Here is a 27,836-nt window from a genome sequence, read left to right on the forward strand (position 1 = left end):
TCAGAGCATCTCCCGCTGCTCAGGCTTGCCTGTTTTTGGGGCGGGGGTTTAGGGCAGCCAGGGATAGGGACAGGGATAACGACCTGGAATTGGCTCTGCTCTGTCCCACAAACCCAGGATCCTCCTTGGCCACGTTCCAGATGCTTTAGGAGTGCTGTCCAGCATCCAAAATCCCCATGTCCCTTCCAAAATCCCCAGCTCCTCCACTGATTTAGGAAAAGCTCAAATTAAAGCCAAGCAACCAAATCAGAGCAAGCCCGGGCAGCACAGCTGGAGCTCCTCCTGTTCTCAGTTTCAGAGCTTTCCTTCTCTCCAATAAAAGGAATTATTCTTTTCCTGATAATCCCGGACCCCCAGCTGGAAGTGTTTTGTAACCTGCTGTAACACAGGCACTGAGGGAAATCAATTTGTGTAAAACCGGACCCCTAAAGCTCTAGAAAACACCACCAGTGCCATAAAATATGGACAAAACCTTTGCTAAAAGCAGCGCTCGGGTTTCCAGGAATGTTATTCCCTCAGAACAGGAAGGTGGGGAGGGAGAGGGGATGGGAGCAGGATGTTTATTGATTCGGTGCTGCCATTCTACCTCAGACCTGCCTGATTGTGGGTGGGTGGGAGCGTGGGCAGGCTGTGAAAGTGTCCCCATGTCTCTGTTCTCTCTGCAGAAAAGGGAAATATGTTGCAGAGTTTGTTTGGGGGGGTTTTGTGGGGTTGTTTTTTACAGTTTCTTTATTTCCTGGAGACGTTCCTCACCAAGCATGACTTACAAGAAATTGGCAAAAGGGCTTGGCAGACAAGGACGTTTGAAGGAAGTTCATTCATCCATTTCTAAATCCAAACCTTTAATTAGGGCTGTGAAAATCTCAATGACTGTCTCAAACAAGAACATTTTCCTCTGTGGTTCAGTCTGAGTCTTGTTTTGAGTCTGGGGAATTGTTTGCTTGGCTTAATGCTTAAAAAAACCTTTCATTCTGGAGGCTCTGAAAATACCCAACTAAACAACCAAAGAAAAAGACCCCACCACAAAACCAAGCAGCCAGAGGACTCTAAATCCATGCACTCTTCATTTTTCAGAGCATTTTCTGAGGTAAAACACCTCAAAATTAATAACTGTAGTGTCTTTCTCTGTATCACTCTTGTCCCACCTCCCTTTCAGCCCAGTTTCCCTCAGGCTGTGGGTTTGTGTAAAAGGTCTGCAGGAAGATGTTGTCACCCAGTGGGGTTTAATGTAAGGAAAGAAAACAACAAGAGAGGCAAAAGGGCAAACACAACGACGTGAATACAAACCAAAGGATCCTTCCTGGATTATTCCTGCACTCTGGAGCTGCCTGAGGTCTGGCAAACACCAAGCATCAGATCTTGGCACCAGTTCTGCTCTCTGACATGACCTGGTGTTTTGGGAGGAACTGGGCCAAGGTCTGACACTTCATGTCTGCGAAATCCAACAGGGATTTTGGGCTCTGAGAGCTCAGGGAGGGTTGCTGAGGTGTCCCTTTGTCAGGAAAATTAACCCACAAACACCAGAGGTTTGTGTCCAAAAAGGAGACAGAGGAGTCCTTTGACTTTATTCAAATCAAGGCAGAGGCCATGGGGCATCCCCTGGGGTCTCTCAGATTTTTGGAGGATGCAGCCTCCCTTTATATCCCAATTTCCAGCCACATTTCCCTTCTCTCTTTCCCCAGTTCTGAAGTACTTGAGAGGTTCAGACTTCCCAGAACACCTGATCCCAAAGATTCGCCTCTAATGTATAACCCTCCCTTTTAATTATTAATTCTTACAGAATTTAGGTTTTTTCCCCATTTCTGAGGTACTTGAGATATTCAGACTTCCCAGAACATCTGATCCCAGAGATTCCCCTCTAATGTATACCCCTCCCTTTTAATTTTTAATTCTTACGGAATTTAGTGGTTCTTTCCTCATTTCCACGGTGCTTGAGATGTTCAGACTTCCCAGAACACCCGATCCCAAAGATTTCCCTCTAATGTAAAACCATCTAATGTAAAATTAAAATTAATTTCCCTCTAATGTAAAATTAAAATTAAATTTCAATTCTTACGGAATTTAGGGGTTTTTCTTCCCCATTGTTTCTTTCATCATTCAATGTCTAATTTCATTTGTCAGCAGCCCTAAAGTTTATTTGTAAAAGCAAATATCTTTTTCCCTTCATCAATCAGTGGAATACTTCGCATTGTTTCTTTCATCTCCCAGTGCTGGTTTTATCCACCAGCTTGTTTGGAAAGACAAACCGTCCATTCCTCTCATCCTGCGTCCCTGCTGCTGTCCCCACAGGTAACTCCCTGCTCCTGAACTCATCCCTGCAGCCCGAGCTGACGGTCAGCAGGACCTACAGTGGCCCCATCTGCCTGCAGGACCCGCTGGACAAGGAGCTGATGACCGAGTCCTCCCTGTTCAACCCCCTGGCCGACATCAAGGTCAAGGTGCAGAGCTCCTTCATGGTGTCCCTGGGCGTCACTGAGCGGGCCGAGTTCCACGGCAAGGCCCACCCCGGCACCTTCCCCCACGGCAGCCCCAGGACCTTTGGGACCCTCCAGGCCCGGAACAAGGCCATGTTCATTCAGAACCTGGCCTCCATCTCCAGCAGCAGCGAGCTGAGGAGCACAGCCCTGTTCGGGCACCTGGGGGGCCGCTTGGTGGTCCCCAACACAGGTGGGTGGTTATTGGAATAATTACCAATATTGGGGATGGGACGTGTGGATGGGAGCTTGTCTGGGCCTTAGTGCTGAGCCAAACAGCGGCACCGTGGTGTTTCACCCCAGAGACACTTTGGGCTGGCTGGGGGTGTGGTGTTTCACCCCACAGACACCTTTGGCCGGCTGGGTGTGTGGTGTTTCACCCCACAGACACTTTTGGCTGTGGGTGTGTGGTGTTTCACCCCACAGACACTTTGGGCTGGCTGGGTGTGTAGCGTTTCACCCCACAGACACTTTTGGCTGTGGGTGTGTGGTGTTTCACCCCACAGACACTTTTGGCCGGCTGGGTGTGTGGTGTTTCACCCCACAGACACTTTTGCCTGGCTGGGTGTGTGGTGTTTCACCCCACAGACACTTTTGGCTGGCTGGGTGCTGCAGCTGGGCCCGTGCAGACAAGTCCAGGCCTGCAGGAGCTCTGGTGGTGCTGGGATGGAGCTTCCCCCATAACAGGGGCTGCTCCTCAGGTTTCCCTCTGTGGAGAAGCTTTGAGGCGATGGTGAAGGAAAGGAGTCAGTTCTGATGGAGGGTTTGGATCCAGAGCTTTATTCTGGCCCACAGGCCTCTGAGTGCAGCACCAGCTCCAACAGAACTCCCTGAGCCCGTGGTTGCTGCTCCTTTGAACCCCGGGGAGAGGGGCAGGGAGCCACCAAGCAGGGACAGGAGGGGAGGGACAAAGGGACAAAGGACACCTGGATGGCCCAATGCCCCCAGGGGTAGAGGGCATCCTGTGAATCTGCCAATTCTGGAATTCCAGGACTGACAGACAGTGCTGGGAGGGGAAAGGAGAGGTGACTGACACACCTGGGAGGGAATTATCAACAAAGGAACCCAAGGTTCTGAGGCAAACCATGACATCACACCACAACAGGTGGCTCCTTGCTCATCCAAGCACGCAGAGGAATTTGAGCTTAGGCTGCCTGATGTTGTGTTTTATAACTGAATTTTAAAAGAATTTAAAATTTAAAATTTTTCTCCAGGAAGGAAGAAGCAGGGGCCCCGTTAATGCAAATTTTGGAAGTAGGGCACGTTGCCCACACAGGACACGAGTGATCAGAAGGAAGCCTGGGCTGAGGACTGAAGAGGCATTATGCCTGTTTGAACTGTTTTAAATTACTGCCTCTCTTGATGTCTTCAGCATGAATGTCACATTAATCAAAGCTGTGCATTGCTTGCGTGCTGCTCCAGAGGAGAGGCTCCCCGGCAAGGGTCGGTGCTGGATCTTACGTAAGGGGGTCCTCATGTTCCAGCAGCAGCTCCAGCCCCACATCCCTGCCCCATGGGGGGACACAGGGACAGCTCCACTGCCCACCAGGCTCCTGCCCCTCCTGCCTGCCTCTTTTCCCTTTCCTTGGAGCAAAATCTCTCTAGATTCCCAAAGCAGGGCCCCTGTCCCAGGCTGGGATGCTCCCTCTCCTTTGTGCCTCCCTCTGCTTTGTATCCTTTTTGACTTTTGTGATCTTTGTGGGATGTGTTTTAGACCTTCAGGGCTGTTTGCTTGTTGTGGAATGTGCTGAACAGCAGATCAGAGCCTGGCAGGGTCACAGCCCTGTAGCTGCACCCCAGGGCTGTGTTTGCATCACCCCAAATCCCAGCCCTTACCCTGGGTATTTTCTCTCCCCAAAACACAGCACAAAAAGCCCAAATACTGCCAGCTAGGTGTTATCATCTTTCAACTCTAGTGATATTTATCCACTTTAAATTCAGCTCTGTTTTCGTTTGAGCAGTGGCTCCAGGATTATCTGCTGCTCTCTGGTTGAACTGGATGATTTAGAGCTTTATCCTTCATGTCCCACAAAACGGGTGCTTTAAAGGTTACCATAAAAAACGTGGCTTGTGTTTAGAGAGGATTGATATCAGTGACAGCCCAGGCATGCACAACGTGGGGAATGTTTTCATTTCTCCACAGACTGGTTTTGTGCTGAGGAAGGAACACTGCAGAGGCACCAAGTTAAGGCATGAATTAAGAATTCCCTCATACTGTATATTTAGCTACTTTATGTAATGATAGTCCCATCAATTAGATTATTAAAATATGTATTTGGTCCACTTGAAATTTATGTAATTCTTGCTGGCTTTATGTAAGATCAGCTGTGCCAAGCAGTTGTAAATTCCAGTGTGATCGAGTCGGTGCCTCACCAAGTGTCTGCATCATGCGGCAGATGCCAAACACATCCCCCCTCTCCTGAGAGTGAGATAAAGCAGTTTGAAACTGCCCTGTTAACTTCTGATCCACTCCAGTGGTGTGGAAGGAGGATGGGATCACTGGGGTGCAGGAGCTGGGATGAGTGGGGACAGGGACCTGGAATTGTCCCACAAGCACAGGATCCTCCTTGGCCATGCTCCAGATGCTCTAGAAATGCTGTCCATCATCCAAAATTGCCATGTCCCTTCCAAAATCCCCAGCTCCTCCACTGATTTAGGACAAACTGAAATTAAAGCAAAGCAACCAAATCAGAGCAGCTCCTGCTGCTCGGGCTTGCTGGCATTTGAGGAGGGGGTTTGATGGAGTCAGGGCATCACCAAGGCTCTGCATCGTGTGGCAGATGCCAAACACATCCCCCCTCTCTCCTGAGAGAGAGATAAAACAGTTTAACTGCAGTGGCACTCAGTGGAAAACTGCCCTGTTAACTTCTGATCCACTCTGGTGGTGTGCAAGTAGGATGGGATCACTTGGGAGCAGGAGCTGGGGTGTGTGGGCACAAAGGGATGATCCCCCTCTCCATGGGGAGATTTCCTAGGATACCACAATGATCAAGTGTGACTTCAAAAATTAAAGAGCCTCAAAGAGGCTTTTTAGGAACTAAGATGTCTTTTCATTTGATGGGAAAGCAACAGCTTTATTTCCTTGGATAGTTCATGTTCCTTTCATTTGGTGAGGTTGCCATGAGAAGCAGGAATGCAGAGGAACATTCTGGTGGTGCTCCCTGTCCCTGGCAGCCCTGCCCTTCCCAAGGGACACTCCTGCCCTTGCTCTTTTCCAGGGGTCAGTCTGTTGATTCCACACGGGGCCATTCCAGAGGAGAGTTCCTGGGAAATCTACCTGGCCATCACCCAGAGGGAGTCCAGGTGAGAGATCTGGGATCATGGTCCTGCCTTTGTTCATGGGTTTGGGGTGGAAGGTGCAGGAGCCACTCCTGGTCCCCACCCTGCTGTGACCCTGAGAGGGACACACAAATGCCCTTGGAGTGCTGCTCCTGTGGAACCCTTGGAGTTCTTGTGCCTGTTGCTCCTCTCCCTGCTCAGAGCACCTCAGGCTCTGGGGGTGCTTTGATTTTATTTTTTTTATAGCCTGAGAATCCTACAGACACTTGGAAGCACCGAGGTTTCAGCAGAATTTATTTTTGTGGCACTTGAGAGAGGGGAAAAAAGGAATTGGCTTTTTTTTTGTTACCCTGTTGTGTCTTTTTTTTCCTCCCCTGCAGTCTCCCTCTCACCAACACTTGCACACACAGACTGAGGGGAGCCTTGGAACATTCCAGCCTCTCTTTAGCAGGAATGTTGGTTGGAAAGGGCATTTTCTGGGCACCCACAGCTACCGCTCCACGTCAGGGCACTGGAATGGGGCACCCAAGTCACCCTGGGCTTTTCCCCTTTTTATATCCTGGTTTTATTCTTGTATCTTATATTTTTTTTTAATCTTGGTTGAGGTCCTTTCAGTAATTTTTACCTCGGTTGAGGTTCCTCCTCTCATTTTTTATCTTGGAGACACCATTTGCTTTCGTTTGAAGAGGGAACTGCACGCGCAGTGATTTGGAACCCAAATGGATTAAAATACAACCAAACAGCAACAAAACCAGCAGGGCAAGAGGTTTCAATTGCTGGTTCAGTGTCCAAGGGATTCTCCTCCACTCTGGCACCACTCCTGCCCAGGGATTCATTCCAAGAGATACAGAAAACACGTGGATGTGGGGGTGGCTCCAGTTTGTTGGAGTGAGAGAGAAGAAAAGCAGATCACACATCTCTGGAAGGCAGCAGGCAGAGGATGCAGCCATTAACTGAATCCCTGGAGCTCAGGTGGGATCTCCCCTGCCTGTCCCAGAGCCACAGCCACGGCTCCACCTGGCCCAGCCCTAATTCCAAGCACAGCCGCCGTCCCCGAGTCTGTAAAACTCACTGAGATCCCTCCTCCTGCAGAATACAAATAGGTTTTCAAAGCAGGGAGATCACACTCAATCTGGAAGAATTTATGAGCCTGTGTTTTTTCAGCCATAATTTGTTTTATCTTCGCTCCTGTGAAAATATTGTTGATGGCAGCGTTTGAAGGCAGAGCACGGTGAGGACGGGACCAGCTGGTGCTCGGAGCTGGGCTGGCTGGCACAGAGCAATTCCAGCGCTGGATTTGGGTTAAACAAATTGAAATGCGTTTTAAATACCAGAGTCCTAAACTGACCGGCCGCTGATTGGAGTTAGATGGGGTCTGATGGGTTTGTTTCATCTCCAGCTGCTGCTTCCATGTGAAATGAGCAGAAATGAGCAGCAGTGTGGGAGCCCAGGAAATTCCTCTGGCTGCCTTGTGGGACTCGAGACCCTGGCAGGGGGCTCAGAGACCTTGGCAGAGAGTCAAAACCACCTGTGCCTTTGATTTTAGCCCATGGAAAAAATTACTAACTCGGTGTGAGGAGTTACAAGCCACAAGAGTTTGAGTAGAATGATGGTTAATTTGTCACAGGGTGAAAATGTAGAATTTTGGGGGTTTAGAATAGGGGTGCAAGAGGCAAGATGTAGGAATATGGATGTGTCCTGTCCTTCTTCTTCTTGTCCTCCATCTTCTGCTGTGATGGTGACACTTTTGCATTGGTTTAGAGACAGACTGTATAACACAGGTGATAGGTATTGGAAAATTATTGTAATTAATGTCCATGTGGTTTTTAGTATAAAAAGCCAACAGCACCCCAAGGGCAGGGACTGTGCCACAACTCGACCTGCTGGACAGCTCTCAGCAGGTCAGAGAAAGAATGTGACAGATAAGAAATTATTATTTCTTATCTAACAACCTTGAGAAGGAGAGCCAAGGAATCCTGACTCCTCCTTTGGCTGCCAGGCTGGGAAAAGAGACTTTCTAAGACATCTCGGGACCATCCTGACCACAGAGACCCCAAGACAGATGTGGGAGGTGCTTGGATTTGAACTCTTTTCAGTGAATTCTCACTCCTGACAGCTACTCTTGTCTTTGCTGCCCCAAGCCTGGAGCCGGAGGGCCCCGAGGTGCTGCTGGGCCCCGAGGTGAGCTGCGGGCCCCCCGAGCTGGCCGTGAGCACCCCCTGTGCCCTGAGCATCCCACACTGCGCCCACGCCGACCCCCAGCACTGGAGCATCCACCTTAAAAGGAGGACCCAGCAGGGCAAGTGGGAGGTAAGCCCAGCCCCAGGCTGTGCCCGGTTGTTGTCACATAGGGGTCATTCTCCTGAATCACGTCGGGGTCACCATTTGTTGTCACTATATCACAAGAGTTCTATTGTCAGTACATTGCAAGGGTTCCGTGTCGCCAGAGTTTCGTGCCTCCTTGATGTTTCTTGTAGGCAACTCCTCTAGGCACTGACTCTTCCTTGTCCTCACAGCAGCCAACTGACTCCAGTCCCCTCAACCAAGCAATCCACTCTTTTATAACACTCTTCTTATTGGCTGCGGCCTGTTAACATCAGGCCTGCTCCTAATCCTTAATAATTGGCTCAGCTGCAACTCTTTAGGGGCTAAGATTACATTCTATACTTCCTTTATTTACTTATATTCTATCCCCCTACACCCAGTGTGGAAATGGAGTTAAGCCTTGGTTGTGCAGAGATTCTGGTGGGCATAGACACAGAGAAGAAGAAACAATCACAGTGAAAAAGATTTTTTGTTTTGTGATGAAGCAGCAGAATTGGGTTTGGGTGTTTTACATGAAGATGTGCAGAAGTTTATGGCTACAAAGCCCAGCCATGGATGCCATGGCTGCAGTCTGTCCTTCTGTCCTGTCCCTCTCTGAGCCCCTGCCTGGGGTTTGCTGTGCTTTAAACCATTCCCAGTCCCATTTTCCTGATTCAGATTTATTCAGTCCCTGGGCAGATCCAGCAGTGCTGGCCTCAGACAGCCTGGGTCACTGAGGAGAGGGACAAAGGGACATAGGGACAGATGGACAGAGGGTCACAGGACACACAGTCAGAGGGACACAGGGCAGGACTGAGCAGCAGAGGCAGAGCAGAGAGAGTTTTTGAGGAAGGGAAACGTGGCTGTAATGGGTGTTCTGGAAGGAAGTCAAAACCCAGCCATTGTTCAAGGTTTGCTTATTGACTTTAACCTTCAAGGTAATTTTTTAACTTGACACTGGGGGGAAAAATTAGCCAGAAAGTCAAGAGCACTTGAAAAAAGCTGCTAAAATTGCTTAGGCATCATCATTATTATTGTATGTACACAGCGAGCTCTGTGCTGGGCATGGCCATAAATCTGCCTGCTGACTCAGGGCTAAATTGGGAATGTTTACTCAGGAAAGCGGTCCCCCTTCTCCCCTTCCCCCAGAGTGGCTCCCAGCAACACACTGCACTCCAATTGAATAAAAATAAAGAATTAATGCCATGACTCCTATTGTCGAGGCCTATTGATTCCGCTTCGCTTTATTCTCTTTAAACCTGAATTTCGTTTTGCAGGAAGTGATGTCTGTGGAAGAGGAAACTACTTCTTGCTACTGCCTGTTGGATCCTTATGCCTGTCACATTCTCTTAAACAGCTTTGGAACTTATGCCCTAATTGGGGAACCCATCTCAGACTGCGCCGTTCGACAGCTGAAAGTCGCCGTTTTTGGCTGCCTGTCTTGCAATTCTCTGGATTACAATCTGAGGGTTTATTGTGTGGATAACACCCCTTGTGCATTCCAGGTAAATGCCTTCACTTTGCTCCTCTGGGCTTGCTTGGTTTTCCCATTAAACCCTTTTGCTCCTTTCATCCCCAACCTTAACCCAATGGGAATATTGGATTTTTTAAAGCACTTGCTGCTCCATTTGAATAAATCCCTTAAATTCCCTGCAGTTGTGGATTTACACTGAGAGCTTTAGGGCAGCCAAACTCTCTTGTTTGCTTTCTCATTTTTTGCCACATTCTCAGCTGCCCAAACTCACCCAGCCCTGGTTTACAAAAATTCAATTATCCTGCATTTCCTCTTAAAAAAACCAACAGACCAAATCCCCACGTGGCACTTGGGATCAGAATGATTTTTCCTGCACCACGTTCCAGGACACAACAGTGACATTCTCTGGCTTTTGGTAAACTCAGGAGCTCAAAATATGGGGAATTTCAGAGGGTTTTGGATAAAATACAGGGAATTACAGAAGTCTTGGGATCAAATATGGGGAATTTCAGAGGTTTGGGGATCAAATATGGGGAATTTCAGAGGTTTTTGAATAAAATATGTGGAATTACAGAGGTTTTTGGATAAAATACTGTTCTTTGAGGAACTGGAATGCAAACAGTTGTGACATGAAATTTGCCATAAAATATGGCAAATTACAGAGGATTTTGGATAAAATACAGCAAATTACAGAGGTTTTTGGATAAAATGCTGTTCTTTGGGGGACTGGAATGCAAACAGTTGTGAGATGAATTTTTCCTTCCTCTTGCTGTGACACAGGAATGAGAACAGGGCTGTGAGTGGAGCTGCTGTCTCTGTGCTGCTAATAAAAGCCAAGGCACCAAAAGGATTGTTAGAGGCTCACAATGGCTGCCTAATTATCCTCTTTATAACACTTAGACAATTAGTGGGTACCGGTGTCTTCCTGATGAGTCTGGAGGAAATGATCAGAAGAATAATTACCAGTTCTCTGCCTTGCCAGGAGTGAGCAGGGTGTGTGTGGATAGTGAGACAATCCTGCATTTATGGCATGATGCAGCCCTAAAAGCAAGGCAATGTTAGGAATACAGGGAATTTCAGAGGTTTTTGGATAAAATGTCGGAGTTGGGGTTGCCAAGTGGTGTTTGGCAGTTAATCCTGCACAGTGCAGGTTTATGTAAGAGACAAAATTCCCTTGTTTTCCCTGGCTGAAAACTCTCCTTGCTCCCCCAGCAGCTGCCTTGGGCCTTTGGGAAGTTCTGAGTGTGCTGGGAACTCCTGGCTCTCAAAATTGGAGAGACCCAGGTCCTTTGTGTTTTGCCCCAAAAGCTACTACTGTGGGAGGAGCACCACATCTGTCACTGAAGGCAGAGCAGCATTTACACAACATTCACAACCATCCAACATTCTTCAGGAATTTTGAGAATGTTTAAGAAATAATCTGCTCCCTCTGTGGCTGGAAACCAAAAAACTGAAATCTCACAATTTTCTTTCTTCAGATGAACCCAACCACTTGACTTGGTTTGGAAAGACAGGATGCGAAGGAAGGCAGGAACCTCCCCTAAAATGGAAAATGTAAATCCCCTCCCTCTGAATTGCTATAAATTTTAAATTAAGGGGCTCTCAGGCAAAAATATGGGAGCAGGAATAACAGTTCTTTAATAGGGAAGAAAATAAAAGGATAAAATAAACAATGCAGTGAACTAAACCAACACTGACAGAGTCAGAACCCAAGCTGACACCCTGTGGGTCAGGGTGTTGGCAGCAGTCCCATTGGAATTGTGGCTCAGCCCTCCTGCAGTGTCAGGGGTGGTTCTGCTGGAGCAGGGATCCTGTAGAGAAGGATGGACTCTTCCTCTGAAGATCCAGTGTAAGAAGAGGCAGCTGCTGTTCCTCTGGGGAATCCAGTAGAAAAAGCCATGCTGTTATTCCTAGAAACTCAAGATTATATCCGGGTAGGAATGCTTGGCTCCTCCCTCTGGGCTCACATCTCCCAGTGGGATGCTGTAGTTCTTATCAGCCATGCAGCGACATTCAATGGCCTCTTAACAGCAGATGTCCCCTCCCAAGAGTGATTGTGGAAGAGATAAGGAAAACTGCAAACTGGACAAAAGACAGCTGCCATGCAGATGGCAAACAGAATAAATACATCTTGCCTTGCAGTCTGGAACACCACCAGGGGTTAAACCAACCTAAATGCCTGGAAAAAAAATTGGTTTATAATAGAAATCCATTAGTGCAGTTTCAGAGAGCTGGAGCATTGAATTTGTAGAAGGTCACAGTGATTCCAGGAGCTCCTCTAATGGCGACTTTGGTCCTGACAAGCACTAAACCCCTTCCATGGACACACATTTGATACAATTTATGTGGATTGAGAAAGGTAATTTGGAAGCACTGCTTGCCTGCTGATTTTTAAAGAGTTCTGCAACCTTTCCTCCCTCACTGGTGTTTTTACTGCAGCAGCACAGGAATAAACATTGTTTAAATACCGGCAGGGGTGATTTTTTTTTTTTTTGCCATTATGTTTTAAATTCACCGAATTACATGAAAATTTCTTTTGGAACAGAGCTCTGGAGGGCTGTAGTGCAAACCCCTGCCCAGAGTCTGCCCTTCACACTGCTCAGGGTCTTGTGCAGTGATTCTGGAGGTGCCCCAGAGGTGGGAAATGGAAGTGAATGGTTTCACCTGAAGCGTTTGAAGGCTCTGAAAAGCCCTCAGAGAAGTTCCCCAGCAAAGCTGCTCTGGAATCCAGCTGTGCTGGGCTGCGCTGGGGGTGTTGGAGAGTGGAAACAGCCAAAAATTCAGTGTCCAACCAGCATTACCTGCCCAGAAATGGGGCTGGCAGTGCCCAAACCCAGCCTTCTGGGAAATAGCAATATCAAATATTTATAAATATAAATATTTATATTATAAATACCATCAGCTGCCCACGAGAGAGACTCCACTGCATTCAACACTGTGGGGGAACCTGAGATCCCACAGAGAGGAATTCTGGATCCCTGGATGCAGACTGCCCAAATCACTGGATCTGGGGTTTGTTCCTGATGCTGGAAATATTCTCTCCTTCTCCCTTGCAGGAAGTGGTTTCGGATGAAAGGCTCCAAGGGGGACAATTGCTGGAGGAACCCAAACTTCTGCATTTTAAAGGCAACACCTGCAGCCTCCAGATCTCAGTGCTGGACGTGCCTCCCTTCCTGTGGAGAATCAAACCCTTCACTGCCTGTCAGGTACCTGGCATTTCATTTCACTGCTTCCGTCTGCACTGGGGGAGAACCCAAATGAAACACAAATGAACTGAGGTTCCTTTTATTTAAAAAGCTTTAAAACCCCCCGAGCGTTTAACAAAAACATGTTGCCTCTTGGTTCTGACAAACACAGATTTCGTTTACACCAGAACGCTGTAAATTTGTCATTTTGCAGAAATGCTTTTGCCTTCCCCCATTTCAGTTGCCTCCAACAGAAGGCAAATATTCCTGCTCAAACTTAACCATTCCTCAAGATGTTTCTAATATCTGTCATTGCAGTTTTGATATAACTATGGAAATATGGCTAAAAATGACATTTAAATGTAACCACGAGTTCAAATCACAGCACGCAGAGAGCAAGCATTAGAACTGAAGAGCAGCAAATTGGTTTTTCTCTTCTCCATTAATTAGAGAGGCTGTTGAAAACTGAAAAGGAAAAATCAAAACAAAAGAAGAATTTCCAAGGATTTTTGATGACTGGAAATTCTAAGGAATGTGCTGGCACATGGAGTGGGTTGGTTTTAAAACACAGCACTCAATTAGAATGTACAATCTCCCTTCTCCCAGAAGCAGAGACACAGTTTTTGCATCCTCAAGAATTTTGGCAAAAACCCTGTTTTAAATGTGCTGCCACATTCCCCAAAACATAAAACATAAGAGGGTAATGGGCTCTGAAAGTTATAAACACAGACCCAGAGCCAGAGCAATCCCCAATTATCCCTCGTGGGGATAATTCAGCCTACAGCTTAAGAAATTAAATAAATTAATCCTTTTCAGCTTCTCAGGAAGAAGAGCTTTTTGGTGTTTTGATTGTTCTTCCCACTCACCTGTATTTTAAAAGCTAAACCAAGCAGGGTTAGGATGTCCCAGTCCTGCCAGAGTGTGCCCAAAAGAAAAATCAAATCAGAGGAGTTTCCTCTTAATGCAACAAATTCACTTCTGCCCTCAGCAGATTATAGAGCTCCACACTTTGATTATTTTATTGTCTCCTAATCCCTTCTCCAAACACAAAGAATAAATGTCTGGAATTCAACCTCCGAGTGCCACTTAGAGCCTGATCAGAGCAGGGGCTCAGGGCTGGAAAAAAGCCTGTGCCAAACCCAGGGCTGCCCTGACCCAGAGGAAAATTTACATTTTCTAACTGGTGTAACTGGGATGCCTTGGGCAGCTCAGAAACACAATCACTGCTCCTCAGAGGAGCTGCAGAACCTCCCCTGGCTCGGTGCTTCCCTCGCAGTGAAGAGTCTGGTGACAGCTCTGGTTTGCTTCCAGCCCCTTTATAGAGAAAAGGATCTATTTTTGCACGTGGAGTTTCTTCCAGTGTTCCCTGGGCTCCTCTCCTACGTCCCACCCTGTGAGAGCAGCTGCTTGTGCTGCCTGGCAGGAACAACTGAACACAGCCTGTTCCAGGAATGTCTCTGGTCCAGCAGCAGAGCCTCCCCGGGCAGCGTGGGGAGGAGGATTTATGGAAATGATGTCTCAGGGAGGCCGAGCAGATGAATAAATCACACTGAGGAGCTGCTGGGAGGCAGCTGGTGGCAGGTGGCACCAGGATTCCTGCTCAGAGCCTGTGTTTGTCCTGGCCCAGGGCTTGGCTCCCTTCCCGCCGGGGATCCCTGAGAGATGTGGGTGGTGCAGGCAGAGCAGGGATGGGCATGGCAGGAGCTGGGCAGGCACCTCTGGCTGCTCAGATCTGCATCTCCTGGAGGATCCAGCTCTGCCTGGGGCCAGGAGATGATTTACAGCCCCTCTGTCTGCGAGGAGCTTAATTATAAACGCAGAGTGGAGCTGAAAGCATCTCTGGAATACTCCAAGCACTCATTGTTGCAGCACTCCTTGCTGCTCTGCTTTGTTTCACACAGCTCCTTTCAGCTGAGTGATTCTTCCACTCGGAGTGAAAGCAGAGATCATCACCCTGAAAAAAATCTAATTACAGCTGCTCCACTTCTAACATTTTGCTAATGTTTCCTTTATCATTGGGAGCATTTTACTACTGCTGCTGTTCCCAGCTCGGTATCCAGCCTGGGGCTGGGGACAGGAGGGAAGGGCCAGGGCAGTTCCTGGTGCAAAGTTCTTTGAGGTGGAGAAGAAAAGGTTGGCAGGGCCAGGGCAGTTCTCAGTGGGAAGTTTCTCTGAGATGGAGAAGGGAAGGGCGGCAGGACCAAGGCAGTTTCTGGTGGGAAATTCCTTTGGGATGTGGAAGGAAAGGCTGACAGGGCAGTTCTTGGTTGGAAGTTTCTTCGGGATGGAGAAGGGAAGGTTGGCAGGGCCAGGGCGGTTCCTGGTGTGAAGTTCCTTTGGGGTGGAGAAGGGAAGGCTGGCAGTTCTCAGTGGGAAGTTTCTGTCCTTGCATTGTGGTTACAAGGTGATTTCAAGGAGACACAGAGAGGAATTCTGATCTTGGCAAGAGGGAGGAAGTGAAATGCATCTTTCTGAAGTCTCTCTAAACATCTTTTTCAAGAATCTCCCATTACTTGTTTCTCTGAGCTCTCGGTCACTGCCACACCTCAGTTCCATCAACTCAATCCTCATTTTCTGTCTTTGCTCGGACCTGGAGGTGCCATTACCCAGCCCACCCTAGCAGAGCAGCACTGTGTGTGCCCCCAGGCCATGTCCCCTGTCCCTGACATGTCCCTGTCCCACAGGAGGTGCCGTTCTCCCGCGTGTGGCGCGGCAGCCCCCGGCCCCTGCTCGGCGCCTTCTCCCTGGAGCGCTTCAGCCCCGCCACCACCCAGCTGTGCTGCACCGTGTGTGTCAGGCAGCTGCAGGGCCACGAGCAGCTGCTGCACATCCAGACCTCCGTCCTCGAGGTACAGACACCAGCATCCCCCTGGTCTGTAGGGTGGGATGGTCATGGAACAGAATCCTGGGATTGGGTTGGGTTGGGTTGGGTTGTGTTGGGTTGAGTTGGGTTGGATTGAATTGGTTTGGCTTGGCTTGGCTTGGCTTGGCTTGGCTTGGCTTGGCTTGGCTTGGCTTGGCTTGGAAGGGCCTTAAAGCCCATCCAGTGCCACCCCTGCCATGGGCAAGGCCACCTTCCACCATCCCACCCCTTGGACCCTTCCAAGGAGGGGGCACCACCTCTCTGCCCACCGGTTCCCTCCCCAGTTTTGTCCTTTTCTCCTGTAGATTTTGCTCAAATCTGGAAGTAGTCTTTAAAGCCTTGCAGATCCCATTTCCAGCAGAAATCAAGGCACAGAGACTCTGCAGCACCAACAATAATTTATCAATAATTCAATAATTGATTGTTTGGGTTGGTGACTGCGGTTTCCTAGCAAGAAGCCTTTGCAGAGCACTGAGAGCTGGGGACAGGGGTACAAACTGTGCCTTGTGAGGACTGAGCCCTGCTCATGGCTAAAACAAATCAGACCTACAGCTGAGCAAGCTGCTGATCTGTCCCATAGCCATTAGAACTCCAGCAGCTGCATTTTTTAGATTATTGAGCATCTTTGTTGATTAATCCAGATTAATAATGCTGGATTAGAGTTCTACACCCATAAATGCTCTGAGCAGGGAGTGCGGCAGCTGGGCAAGAGAACATGAACATCATTTTATATAAAAACTCAGAACTGGCCAAGTGTTTTCTGCTCCTTTACTGTTATTTCATAAAACCCCTCTGTCACTCTCTGTGTCTCCAGCCCGTGCTGCCGCTGCCTTGCTCTCCCTCTCTGCTGTGTTTTTAAGGGCCCTGTCTGTACACAAGTCCCCAGAGCATGTTCCCGTTCTGCTTCAAGCAGATTTACTGCTCTGGAAGGCTTTCTCATGCCTATCTCCAGCAGTGATTGAAGAGGGAGGATAATTTGACTGCGAAATAAATTCTGTGAGTGACAACTCCCCCCCGGAGCCGCTCCGTGCGCGACAATCCCTGCAGCACCCGGGTCGCTGTGCTTATCTCACACGTGCAGGGCAGGAGCTTCTCCTGCTCTGCATCTTGAGCAGAGCCCAGGGCAGAGCTGCAGCACCGGGTGCTGAGCCTGGCTGGCCCTGGGGACCTGTCACAAATGGTGGATGGAGGCTGCAGCATCGTCGCTGCTGCTGGTTAATATTGATGCTGTGTCACTCTCGGATGAGTAATGCACTGAAATTTGACTCTGTTGTGCGAGGCTGGTGTGATTCCACAGGAAAAGAGGGGCCAGATCTGCAAAGGACCTGGATTCCAGAGAATCTGGGAGAGCTGAGGTGTTTAAGGGATTCAGGTGTTTAAGAAAACCCAAAGAAATAAAGAAACAAACACAAATTTTTGTGCCCATGTTTGGGGTTTAAGAAATTAAAGATTTAGAAACCCAGCACAGCTCTGCAAGACAAAAATAACCAAAAAATAAAACTTATGGAAGGAAAAGCCAAAATTTTAAAGGTTTTTATGCACAAGTCCTTGTGATGGTGAAGGAACACCTTCTGGGTGTTCTTTCACAACTCACAGAAGCACCTCTTGTAGCAGGCCAGAGCCTGCAACGCCTTCCTGACATTCAGGAGCTTAAGATAGGAAATGCCAATTCATGGTGACTGGAACCTTAGAAGCTCCTCTCTTCTGCCTTTGGACCTCTTGCTTATCTCTCTGTAAGACTATTGGTCACTTTCTTTTAACCCTTGCTATTGGACAATTTCCAAAACCCCTGAACCCTATATAAAGAGCTACTTTTGCCCAGCTCAGGCAAAAGAGCTGTCACTGGAAACCTTTGCAGAAGATTCAGTAAAGACACTCCTGTGGAACCCCACACAGGCTTCTCCTCTCTCTCCCTGCATCTGCCTGCTTGGGCACCTAGCGAGCTGAGAGCTGAAATCACCACAATGAGCTGATAATCACTAAAGAGCTGATATCACTTAAGCTTGCTATGGTTGCCTGTGGCTAAAAACTGCTTGGGAACTTAGACAAGCTGTGCCGAGCAGGTCAGAGCTATCCCAGGTCAGAGCTATCAGTGATGCTGGCTGGGGTCTCTACAAATCACAAACAGGACAGGACTGCAGGGAACGTGCTTTGAGCTGTTTTATTTTCCAGCATCAGTCTCATCCCATGGTTGTGACAATGGGAAGATGTCAGCAGCTCACATCCCAGCCAGCAGACGAAGAACTTAATGTTACAACTCACTTTATAAGTTTTTTGACCCATCACCAAAGCAAAAGCACATAGACAGTAGTTCTATCCAACCACTATAAGTCCATGTACTTTTGCTTAAAACAATGCTTGCTTATTTCAAATACAATTCTTATTTGTAAGCTTTAAAACACAATGCACAGAGCTCTATTATTAAGCTTCAAACTTCCTAATATCTCACTAGATAAACTTTTCTGTAGCTTAGGGAGTTATTCTAGAGAAACATTAATACACAGACCATTGTTCTATTTGCCCTTGCTTTTCTACAGTTTAAATAATTTTTCTGCTGACCAATCTCATGGCTGCTGCTTGCCTCTAATCACAGTTCTGCTGTTTCTGAGGCCTGCATGTTGTAGCTTTCCCAAAACCCTCTGATTTTGTGCGTTCCCACAATCCGGACCCCGCTGCAGCCTGCTAGGGATACCCAGAACCCCAGCACAGCCACATTAACCTCTGAGCCATTTTCTGTTTCCAGTTCAAGCAACTTGAGCTTTGATTCTCCTTTCCCTACAGGCCGAGAGAGAAAACATCCCCTTCTTTGGCCACGAGGACAGCGCCTTCCCCGCCCAGCTGGGCCCCAAGGCCTTCAAGATCCCGCGCTCCATCCGGCAGCGCATCTGCGCCACCTTCGACGCGCCCGGCGCCAAGGGCAAGGACTGGCAGCTGCTGGCACAGAAGAACAGCATCAGCAGGTGACGGCAGCGCCCTGGCATGGGGTTTGTGGTGGTGTTCAACGGGGTCCCAGGACAAGGGAAGAGATGAGAGTCTTGACCCGTTTCAGAAGGCTGTTTTATTATTTTATGATATATATTTCATATATATATATATATATGATGTATATTATATTAAAAGAAAATTATACATGACCGTGTTCACAGGGGTCTTAGGATGAGGGAAGAGATGAGGATCTGACTCCATGTTTCAGAAGGCTTGATTTATTATTTTATGATATATATTACATTAAAACTACAGTAAAAGGGTAGAAGAAAGGATTTCATCAGAAGGCTTGAAAGGAAAGAAGTGGAATGATAACAAAAGCTCGTGACTCTCAGAGAATCCAAGAGAGCTGGACTGCGATTGGCCATCAATTAGAAACATCCAACATGATACCAATCAAAGATCCCCTTGTTGCATTCCACAGCAGCAGATAATTATTGTTTTTCTTTTCCTCTGAGGCTTCTCAGCTTCTCAAAAGGAAAAATCCTAACAAAAGAATTTTTCATAAAATATCATGGCTGCAGGGGTTGGCACCTGGAAAGGGGATTTTGGGCCATTCAGGGGTGGGTGGGTGGTTGGTTGGTTGGTTGGTTGGTTGGTTGGTTGGTTGGTTTGCTTCTGGTGTTGGGGTGTGGGTGGGAATGAAGGGCTAAGTGGGGTTCACTCCTGGTTCCAGCTCCTCATCCTTCTGCCCACCCTCAGGAGCCCAAGGCTGCAGAAGGATTTTGTCCATCCAAGAGTTGTTCAAAGCCCTTAGGAGGCTGCACGTTCCCCCAGACAAATCTCCTTGACTCTCTCTCTCTCTTTCCTATTCCAAAATGAATCCTGCATATTTTTTTTTTTTTTGAAGGGAAAGACATCTTAAAAAGAGACAGTCATGCTCTACTGTTAGGAGTAATAATATTATGATTATTAAAACTGAAAGATGCTGTAAAAACCAATTTACTTCTTACTTTGCTTTTTCTGCTTGGCTAAATTAAATTGGCGGAGGCAGCTTCCTCACAAAAATATTTTCTGATTGTCACAAACTCTATAAATGCGTTCCCAGGAGAGCAGAGGAATACTTAAATCAGGCAAAGTAACTTTCCATTGGCTTCCTGCTTTGTGTGGGAGCCTCAATAAACCACATCTGAGCCAAAGGAAAAAGAGTTTTGGATAAACACTTTATTTTACCAAATTCTGTGCAAATTACCCCTGTGTGGTCCTAAAAACAGCACATTACCAAAATAGAAAATCCCGGATCAAAGGGGTTGTGTCTTTGCACAACCCAAGCACCAGCTGCTGAGGGGTTTTATTTTCCAAACACGTGGATCGTGCTGGGCATAGGGCACAGCTGCAGCCCGGGCTGCTCCTCATCCCTTTTCCCTTCTTTCCCTGCAGGAATCTCTCCTTTTTTCTCTCCTTTCCCTGCAGGAATCTCTCCTTATTCCTCATCCCTTTTTTCCTGCAGGAATTTCTCCTTTTTTCTCTCCTTTCCCTGCAGGAATCTCTCTTTCTTCCTCACCCATTTTCTCTCCTTCCCCTGCAGGAACCTCTCCTTCTTCCTCATCTCCTTCTCCCTCCATTCGCTGCAGGAATCTCTCCTTTTTCCTCGCCCTTTTTTATCTCCTTTCCCTGCCGGTATCTCTCCTTCTTCCTCACCCCTTTTTCCCTTTTCTTCCTGCAGGAATCTCTCCTTTCCCTGCAGGAATCTCTCCTCTATCATCTCCCTTTTTTCCTGCAGGAATCTCTCTTCCATCTTCACCACTTTTTCCCTGCAGGAATCTCTCCTCCTTCCCCATTCCTTTCTCCCTCCTTTCCCTGCAGCAATCTCTCCTTCTTCCTCAACCCTTTTTCTCTCCTTTCCCTGCAGGAATCTCTCCTTCTTTGTCACCCCATTTTCCCTTTTTCCCTGCAGGAATCTCTCCTTCTTCCTCAACCCTTTTTCCCTGTAGGAATCTCTCCTTCTTCTTCATCTCTTTTTCCCTCCTTTCCCTGCAGGAATCTCTTTTTTTCCCTGCAGGAATCTCTTTTTTTCCCTGCAGGAATATCTCCTTATTCCTCATCCCTTTTTCCCTCCCTTCTCTGCAGTAGTCTCTCCTTCCTTACCCATTTTCTCTCCTTTCCCTGCAGGAATCTCTCCTTTCCCTGCAGGAATCTTTCCTTTTTTTCTCTCCTTTCCCTACAGGAATCTCTCCTCCTTCCTCACCATTTTTCCCTGCAGGAATCTCTCCTCCTTCCTCACCCATTTTCTCTCTTTTCCCTGCAGGAACCTCTCCTTCTTTGCCACCCAGAGCAGCCCCTCTGCCGTCATCCTGGACCTGTGGGAGGCTCGGCACCAGCACGACGGGGACCTGGACTCGCTGGCCTGTGCCCTGGAGGAGATTGGCAGGACACACTCCAAGCCCCCCGACGTGCCAGAGCCCGAGCTGGACGAGCCCGAGTTCCCCTGCACCAGGAAGGGGCTTTAGTCCCTCTGTCCTGCCAGGACACACGGCCAGCAGGGGTTGTGGGGATGGAACTCGCCCCCATCAGTGGCAACGGGAGGAGCAGAAGCTAAAAACCCTCTGGTGATGAGGAAAACCAGCTCCTCCCTGTCCTCCTCCACTTAAAACCCACATTTTGGTGCCCCAAACGAGCCTGCACTTGTGTCAGCGCTGGGGCAGGAGGGAGAGAGACACAGAGCCATAAGAGGGAAATGTTATTCTGTATTTAGGAACAGTCATGTTCGTGTACTGCCTAGTGAAAAATCAACAAATAGCATTGGATATTTCGAGCCACTGGAGGTTGGTCCTGGTTAAAAGGTTTCTCTAGTGAAAATCAACAAATAACACTGGATATTTCGAGCCACTGGAGGTTGGTCCTGGTTAAAAGGTTTCTCGCTTCAAGGGTGGTTTAAAAATCCCATCACGTTGTCACTTTATGTCTGCTACAGGAAAACTGAAAATTTGGCCTTATCCTGTTCAGATGTTTGAGGAATTAGAAGATCTCATAATTATTTCACATCGTGTGTATTCCAAATAATTTGTTTTAAAAATTCAGCCCCTTAATGAATGTACATTTGCTGCAGAGCTTTGCTGCCTGCTCTGTTACCAAAATTCCAGAACAAACCCCTTCTCTCTGAGACTGGGGGGTGTGTGCACACGCCAGAGGAATTTTCTAATTTTCTACGTCTGCAAACTTTCTTAGTCAAAAAACTGTCTTTGGGGGTGGATTTAAATAACCAAATAACACACGGGAAAATTTCCAGCCCTATTTTAGCAAGTTGAGACATTTATTTTTGTTACTTCATTCTCTGTGGCTGAGCTGAAGGTGAAGGCAGTCAGCACAGCTTCATTTTGGTTTGGTTTCAGATTGAAACCACAAACCCCACACAGCACTGCCAACACTGGCCTGGATTTTGTTGCACAATTTGGGAATTTTGCGGGGTCCAGAGCTGGCTGTGTTACCTTGGTTTAATTACAAATTGCATTTTCCCCAAAAATCAGGATCTAAGCAGAGAATTCACGTCATTTTTTTACCCATGCCATGCAGAAATTATTTATGGCTTCAATCAAACCAAAAAGAGCTGTCACTGTGAGCGAGGGCCTGGTGGAGCTGGTACTGAGCCAAATGTCACCATTATTTTTGGCCATTCTTTTCACTCCCATCCTTCACCATAGCCGAGGTGCTGGAGCCCATGGGGCTGCCAGGGCACAGGCAGGAGAAAAAGGAACAGAAATGAGGCTTTGGGAGCTTTGTGGAAATGCAGGAAACCCAAACCAAGGGTTTGGAGGCTGTTTTAGCCTTGTGTTTGGCTGAGAGCAGGGCAGTTCCTTCACCCAGGACTGCAGGGTGAAAATCTGAACAACAACAACGAGATCAGCAACATCAGCTCTGTCCTTGCTTGTGCTGCCCTGAAATCACAAATGTCACTGCCTGCCCAGCTCAGGAATAGGCTGAGACATGGAAATCCTGAAACTTGGAAATCCTGAGACCAGTGCAAAGCTTTCCTGCAGCTCAGCATCTCCTGCAAGCCTGGCAGGAGGCTCCTGGCACAGGTTTCGGGGCAGACAGAAATACCGGCTGCAAGCTGTCACTGCTTTCAGCAGCACATGCTCCTCCAGTTCCATCCTCACTGACTGCCAGTCCTCCTCCACAAACCTGTTCTTGGTTGGACAAAATGTCAGGCATTAGAAAAAAAAAACAAAACAAGGGATGATGGCACCGGGGGAACAAGCAGAGTCTGCGAGCTGCCGTTGTCGGGGAAACCAACCCGGCTCTGCCTGCAGCAGGGATTTGTTCTCAGCGCCCCAGAGCTGCTCTGCTCCTGAGCAGGCTGGGTTTGTGTGCCCCAGGTGCTGCAGGGGATTCCTGGGTTAGACATTGGAGGGGGATCTTTGGGATCAGGTGTTCTGGGAAGTCTGAACCTCTCAAGTACCTCAGAAATGGGGAAAGTGTAGGAGCCTGAATGAGGGATGTGGGATTCCAGGCACCTCTCCAAAATGCAGATTATTGTATCCAAAATGCAGTTTATTCTATCCAAGATGCAGTTTATTCTATCCAAGATGCTACAGTAGTCCAGGGTCATGGATGACAGAGCTGTGCCTCCAGCTGTCAGCTCCAGCTGCAGGCAGGCCTGGACACCCACATCCCTCATTCAGGCTCTTACTAATGGCGCCCCACGTTGGGCGCCACTGTGAGAGCCAAAATGAGAGATGTGGGACTCCAGGGGCTCTTCAAAATGCAGTTTATTGTATCCAAAATGCAGTTTATTGTATACAGAATGCAGTTTATTCTATCCAAGATGCTACAGCAGTCCAGGGTCGTGGGTGACAGAGTTGTGCCCACAGCTGTCAGCTCTAGCTGCACACGAGGCTGAAGACCCTTTAATTTTGGCTACAAATGCATTATATACTTTTCTTTCCTGAGCATCCTAATACCAATCTATAGTAGAACTAATCTATACCTTAACTATTATCTACAGCCTATCATAACTACTGTAATTACCATATTCATGTTGCTGTTCTCCAATCACTAAAAGTCAGTACATTACAATTTAAGCTAGAAGTTTTTTTTCAGTTTTCTTGCAGTGGAAAATTCTGAGATCATTTTCTACTTGCAACATTTGCTGCCTTGTTTGCCTGTGCTATCTTTCTGCTTCGTAAAAGCATCTTCTTGTTTGGTGTGGGTTTATCCTTTGCTCTAAGCCATTAAACCCCTTCTAACTAACATACCCTTTGCCTCCCTGGTTATCCAGTGAGACTGGCTCAGCAATTCTTTTCTTCTATACCAAAACTTGCTTCCATCTCTATTCCTTCATCAGACTCTACATTTAAAAATCCTTCTGCCAAGAACACATATCTCTGAGACTTTCTAGTCAAACTCTCATCCTTCCCAACAGGAAAGAGAGAAGGGAAATTGGGATTAAAAGGGAGGGTTTGGGAAATCGGGATGAAAAGGAGCTGCATCCTCCTGCTCTGCTCCATCCTCCTGACAGCCCAGGGGAGCCCCAGGATCTGTGTGGGCTCAGCCTCTGCTGCCTTTTCTCGGGGTTCTGTCCACCCTGGAGCTCTGCAGACCCTCCCAGTGCAGGACCCCCCTCTCAGAAGGACCCTGCCCTGCCCCAGAATCCCAGCCCACCCACAATCCCATGTCCTGAAAGGAAATCAATGTCCAAGCTGGACAATTCTATAGGGAAGCTGTTCCCCCATGAAGGGCTCAGTTGGATTTGCCCTTTAGGTTTTGTTCCCTGGTTTTTCTTCTTCCCTTTGATTAAAGCAACTCTTTGTTGCTGATCTCACTCTTTGAGAACCTGAATCAACAACTCTCCAGCTTTCCTTCCTATTCCTGACTGCTTTGATGCTCTTGTGTTCTTCAAATGAACCAGAAATGCCCCAAATATTTATTTCCTTTCTCTCTTTCTCTTTAAAAGACCTTTTGGAAATCCGTGCACGTATTCATATGATTTGACCCAAAACACAGATGTGGAGGAGCACCTGGAAAAGGATTAGAGGCCAGGAATTAAAAATTCATTCCTTTCTTCTGTTGTATAAATTATGATAATTGAAAAACAATTTTCCCTGAACTAGAAAGTAAAAGAAGGAGAAATGTGCATTTCCCCCCCTGTAGATTCCACGTGGCTGCCCTAGCTCTATTCAGGGGAAAGAGCCATTCTGATTTTACATCACCAAAGAATCTGCTTTAATAGATTTTCATTTTCCTGAGCACTTTGCCCAGGTATTTCTGTGCCATGACTCATTGCAGACTAATGGCTGCATTTTAAAAATGACTCCCAGCTCCGCCAGCACCATAAAGCTCATTTCCATCTCGTACCGCCCTGCACTCCCACAGAAGTTTTATTGGGATTTTTGTAATAGATGAAGAGATATCAAACAATTCTCTTTAAAATCCAGCAAACTGCTTTTGTCCTTGTTTTTATCTCTGGCCACAGCTGCTCTCCCCCTGTCTGGCCTGGGCACTGCTGCCTTTCAGAGAATCTTATTCAGCATAAATCACTTTGCAGGGTCTGGGATATTCACATCACACTGCAAATTCATTCTTTTCCACCTGCAAGGCAGTGCTGTGAGAGTTTTAAAGCATTCAATAACTGATCAATTCCAATTTTCCACTAAAGGGAGACACAGCCCAGGTCCACGGTGAGTTAAACAAGGGAGGGACCGGGCTGGGCTTCTGGTCACCAACTGAATCTTCTTTTTTCAGGCTGTTTCTGCCTGTAAAACACAGATTGCAGCAAAGAGCTGCTCTTGGCTGGTAATTAACTGAGTGGAAAACAGGAAATGAGATTTGAAGTCCTTGACAACCAAGGACGATCTCCAGGGTTGCCTCTGGCCTTTCCTTGGCTGACGCCCCCAGGGAGTTCTGTCTCACCTGGAGCACAGCAGGAAAGGGGAACATCCCTCACCCAGGGCCTGCCCGTGGTTTCCCAGGGGCTGCTCATTCCTGGGATGAGCTCTGCTGAAATTCCTCCCTTGACACTGCTCCTGATCCTGCAGGGGCTGGGGTGTGCACAGCCCTCCCTGCCCAGCACCAAGGTTTTGGGGTGGAATTGGTGAAGTTTGGGGTGCCCTGCACCCAGCCTGGGCACAGCAGGAGGGGAAAGTTTGGGGTTTCCTCCCAAACCCTCCCAGCACTGACTAGCCCCTGGCTCTGGCAGAGTGGAACATCCAGCCCCTGCCATGCCCACGCTGGAATTGGGAATATTGACCCATGGAATTGGGAATATTGACCCATGGTTGGGATATCTCCTCAAGGAATCCCTTCAGATGTCTCTGGTTGGGATATCTCCTCAAGGAATCCCTTCAGGTGTCCCTTGTTCAGGCACTGGAGGGGGAGGAAGGAAACTCCAAACCCCAGCCCCAGATTTTTAGGTGAAGCTGTCGATTTTCCCATCCTTTCCCCCCTCATCCTCCACCCCAGCCCCTGTGCTGAGCCCCAGGGCTCCTGAGTGCCTCTCCCAGCTGGGCAGGGCACACACAAACCCTGGGCTCACAACCACAGCTTTGGGAACACAAACTCCATCCCCTCACCTGGCACTCCCCCATCCCGCTGTGACCCCGATATCCCAGCTGATAAACGGCTACAAAAATGTTAAATGTGCTCCTTGTGTTGGTTTGGATAAGATAAAACGTGGTGCTGGTCAGTCTGCAGAGGCTCTGGGCAGTGTCACACAAGAGATAACAAAATTCCCATTGCATCCTCAACTTCCAGAACTTTAAGCCAGCTCTTAGGTGAAAACGGGGGGAGGAACTTCAACCCAGCCCGACACAAAATATAAAGAATTCCTAAAAAGAGAAAAAACCAAAAAACAGAAGGAGCACATGTAACATTTTTGCAGCTGTTTATTAGCTGGGCATTTTGCCCCAACAAAATGCCCAGCTGATAAATGCCTAAAAAATGTTAAATGTGCTCCTGTTGTTGGTTTGGATAAGATAAAACGTGGTGCTGGTCAGTCTGGTGAGACTCTGGGCAGTGTCAGACAAGAGATAACAAAATTCCCAACTTGCATCCTCAACTTTAAGCCAGCTCTTAGGTGAAAAGGGGAGGAGGAACTTCGACCCAGCCTGACACAAAATATAAATAATTCCTAAAAAGAGAAAAAAAAAATAACCCAAAAGTATTCCTCTAGAGAGACTTGTTTTCTCTTCTGCTCCTTTATTTTTGCAGTGAAGAGGTTGTGAAAAGGTTCTTGGCTGCTCTGCCTGAGCATCCCTCCCTGCCCCGGCGTGTTTGGGGTGAAGGAGGGCAGAGCCCTGAGCCCTTCCTAGGATGAAGCTGAAGGAGAAGGGGAAGGGAGACAGAACGTGGAATCAAAAGCATGGCCTTGGCTTCATACCACACTTTCTGTGCCTTGTTCTATCAATGTAAATTCTGAATGTTGTACAGTGAAAATATTGAGAGAGACTCCTTGGAAAAGGCTGCACTGGCTTCTTTTTTCAGCACATGTACATATATAAATATATATACATATATATATATATTTGGTAATGCCAACCAGCTGTGTTCTATTGTCCTGGAGAAGTCAAAGTGGACACTTTGGGTGTTTTCTGTAGAGTTTCAGAGCTGTGTGGCTCCGGCCTTCGGAGAGAGGTGTACAGATGGGAATGATGGATATCAGCTATTTATGAATAAAGAGTCTTTTACTGACGCCTGACCCTGCTGTCCTTTCACTGCTGGGGTCAAACCAGGCCAGGCACTGGGGAGGGTGGGCTCACAGGGAGCTCTGGGCGTGGCTTTTTGGTTTTAATAATTCCATTAATTATTTGGATAATTAATTATTTGAATGGAATTAATTCATTCACTTGATCATTCCTTGGCACACTCAGGGCTGTGCCCTGGCTTGGGAACATCCCAGGATATTCCAGCGACATCCAAAGACACTCCTTGGCACAGATATCCCTAGCCAGGACTGGCTGTGCCCATATCCCAGGAATGTTCCAGGACATCCCAGGATATTCCAGGACATCCCAGGGACATTCTGGGACATTCCAGGACATCCCAGGGACATCCCAGGGACATTCTAGGACATTCTAAGGACATCCCAGGGGCACAGACATCCCCAGCCAGACCCAGGCTGTGCCCACACTCGGGGTCATCCCAGGACATCCCAGGATATTCCAGGGCTGGCTGTGCCCACACTTGGGGACATCCCAGGATATGCCAGGACATCCCAGGGACATTCTGGGACATTCCAAGGACATTCCAGGATATTCCAGGGGCACAGACATCCCCAGCCAGGGCTGGCTGTGCCCACACTTGGGGACATCCCAGGATATCCCAGGATATTCCAGGAA

At 47.9% G+C, this 27,836-nt stretch overlaps 1 protein-coding gene across 1 annotated transcript in view; it reads left to right on the forward strand.

The window, feature by feature from the left end:
• The window catches only part of UNC5D (unc-5 netrin receptor D), a 340,661-nt gene extending 313,491 nt beyond the window's left edge, over window positions 1-27,170 (forward strand). The window contains exons 10-17 of the mRNA XM_058042310.1: window positions 2,290-2,667; window positions 5,693-5,777; window positions 7,895-8,063; window positions 9,335-9,562; window positions 12,588-12,737; window positions 15,401-15,565; window positions 18,361-18,539; window positions 20,813-27,170. Of these exons, the coding sequence (XP_057898293.1) occupies window positions 2,290-2,667; window positions 5,693-5,777; window positions 7,895-8,063; window positions 9,335-9,562; window positions 12,588-12,737; window positions 15,401-15,565; window positions 18,361-18,539; window positions 20,813-21,014 (1,556 nt within the window). The 3' untranslated portion in view covers window positions 21,015-27,170. The remainder of the gene's footprint in view (window positions 1-2,289; window positions 2,668-5,692; window positions 5,778-7,894; window positions 8,064-9,334; window positions 9,563-12,587; window positions 12,738-15,400; window positions 15,566-18,360; window positions 18,540-20,812) is intronic.
• Window positions 27,171-27,836: the final 666 nt, after the last annotated feature.

The sequence above is a fragment of the Melospiza georgiana genome, chromosome 31 (genome assembly GCF_028018845.1).
Source record: "Melospiza georgiana isolate bMelGeo1 chromosome 31, bMelGeo1.pri, whole genome shotgun sequence".
Lineage (NCBI taxonomy): Eukaryota > Metazoa > Chordata > Aves > Passeriformes > Passerellidae > Melospiza > Melospiza georgiana.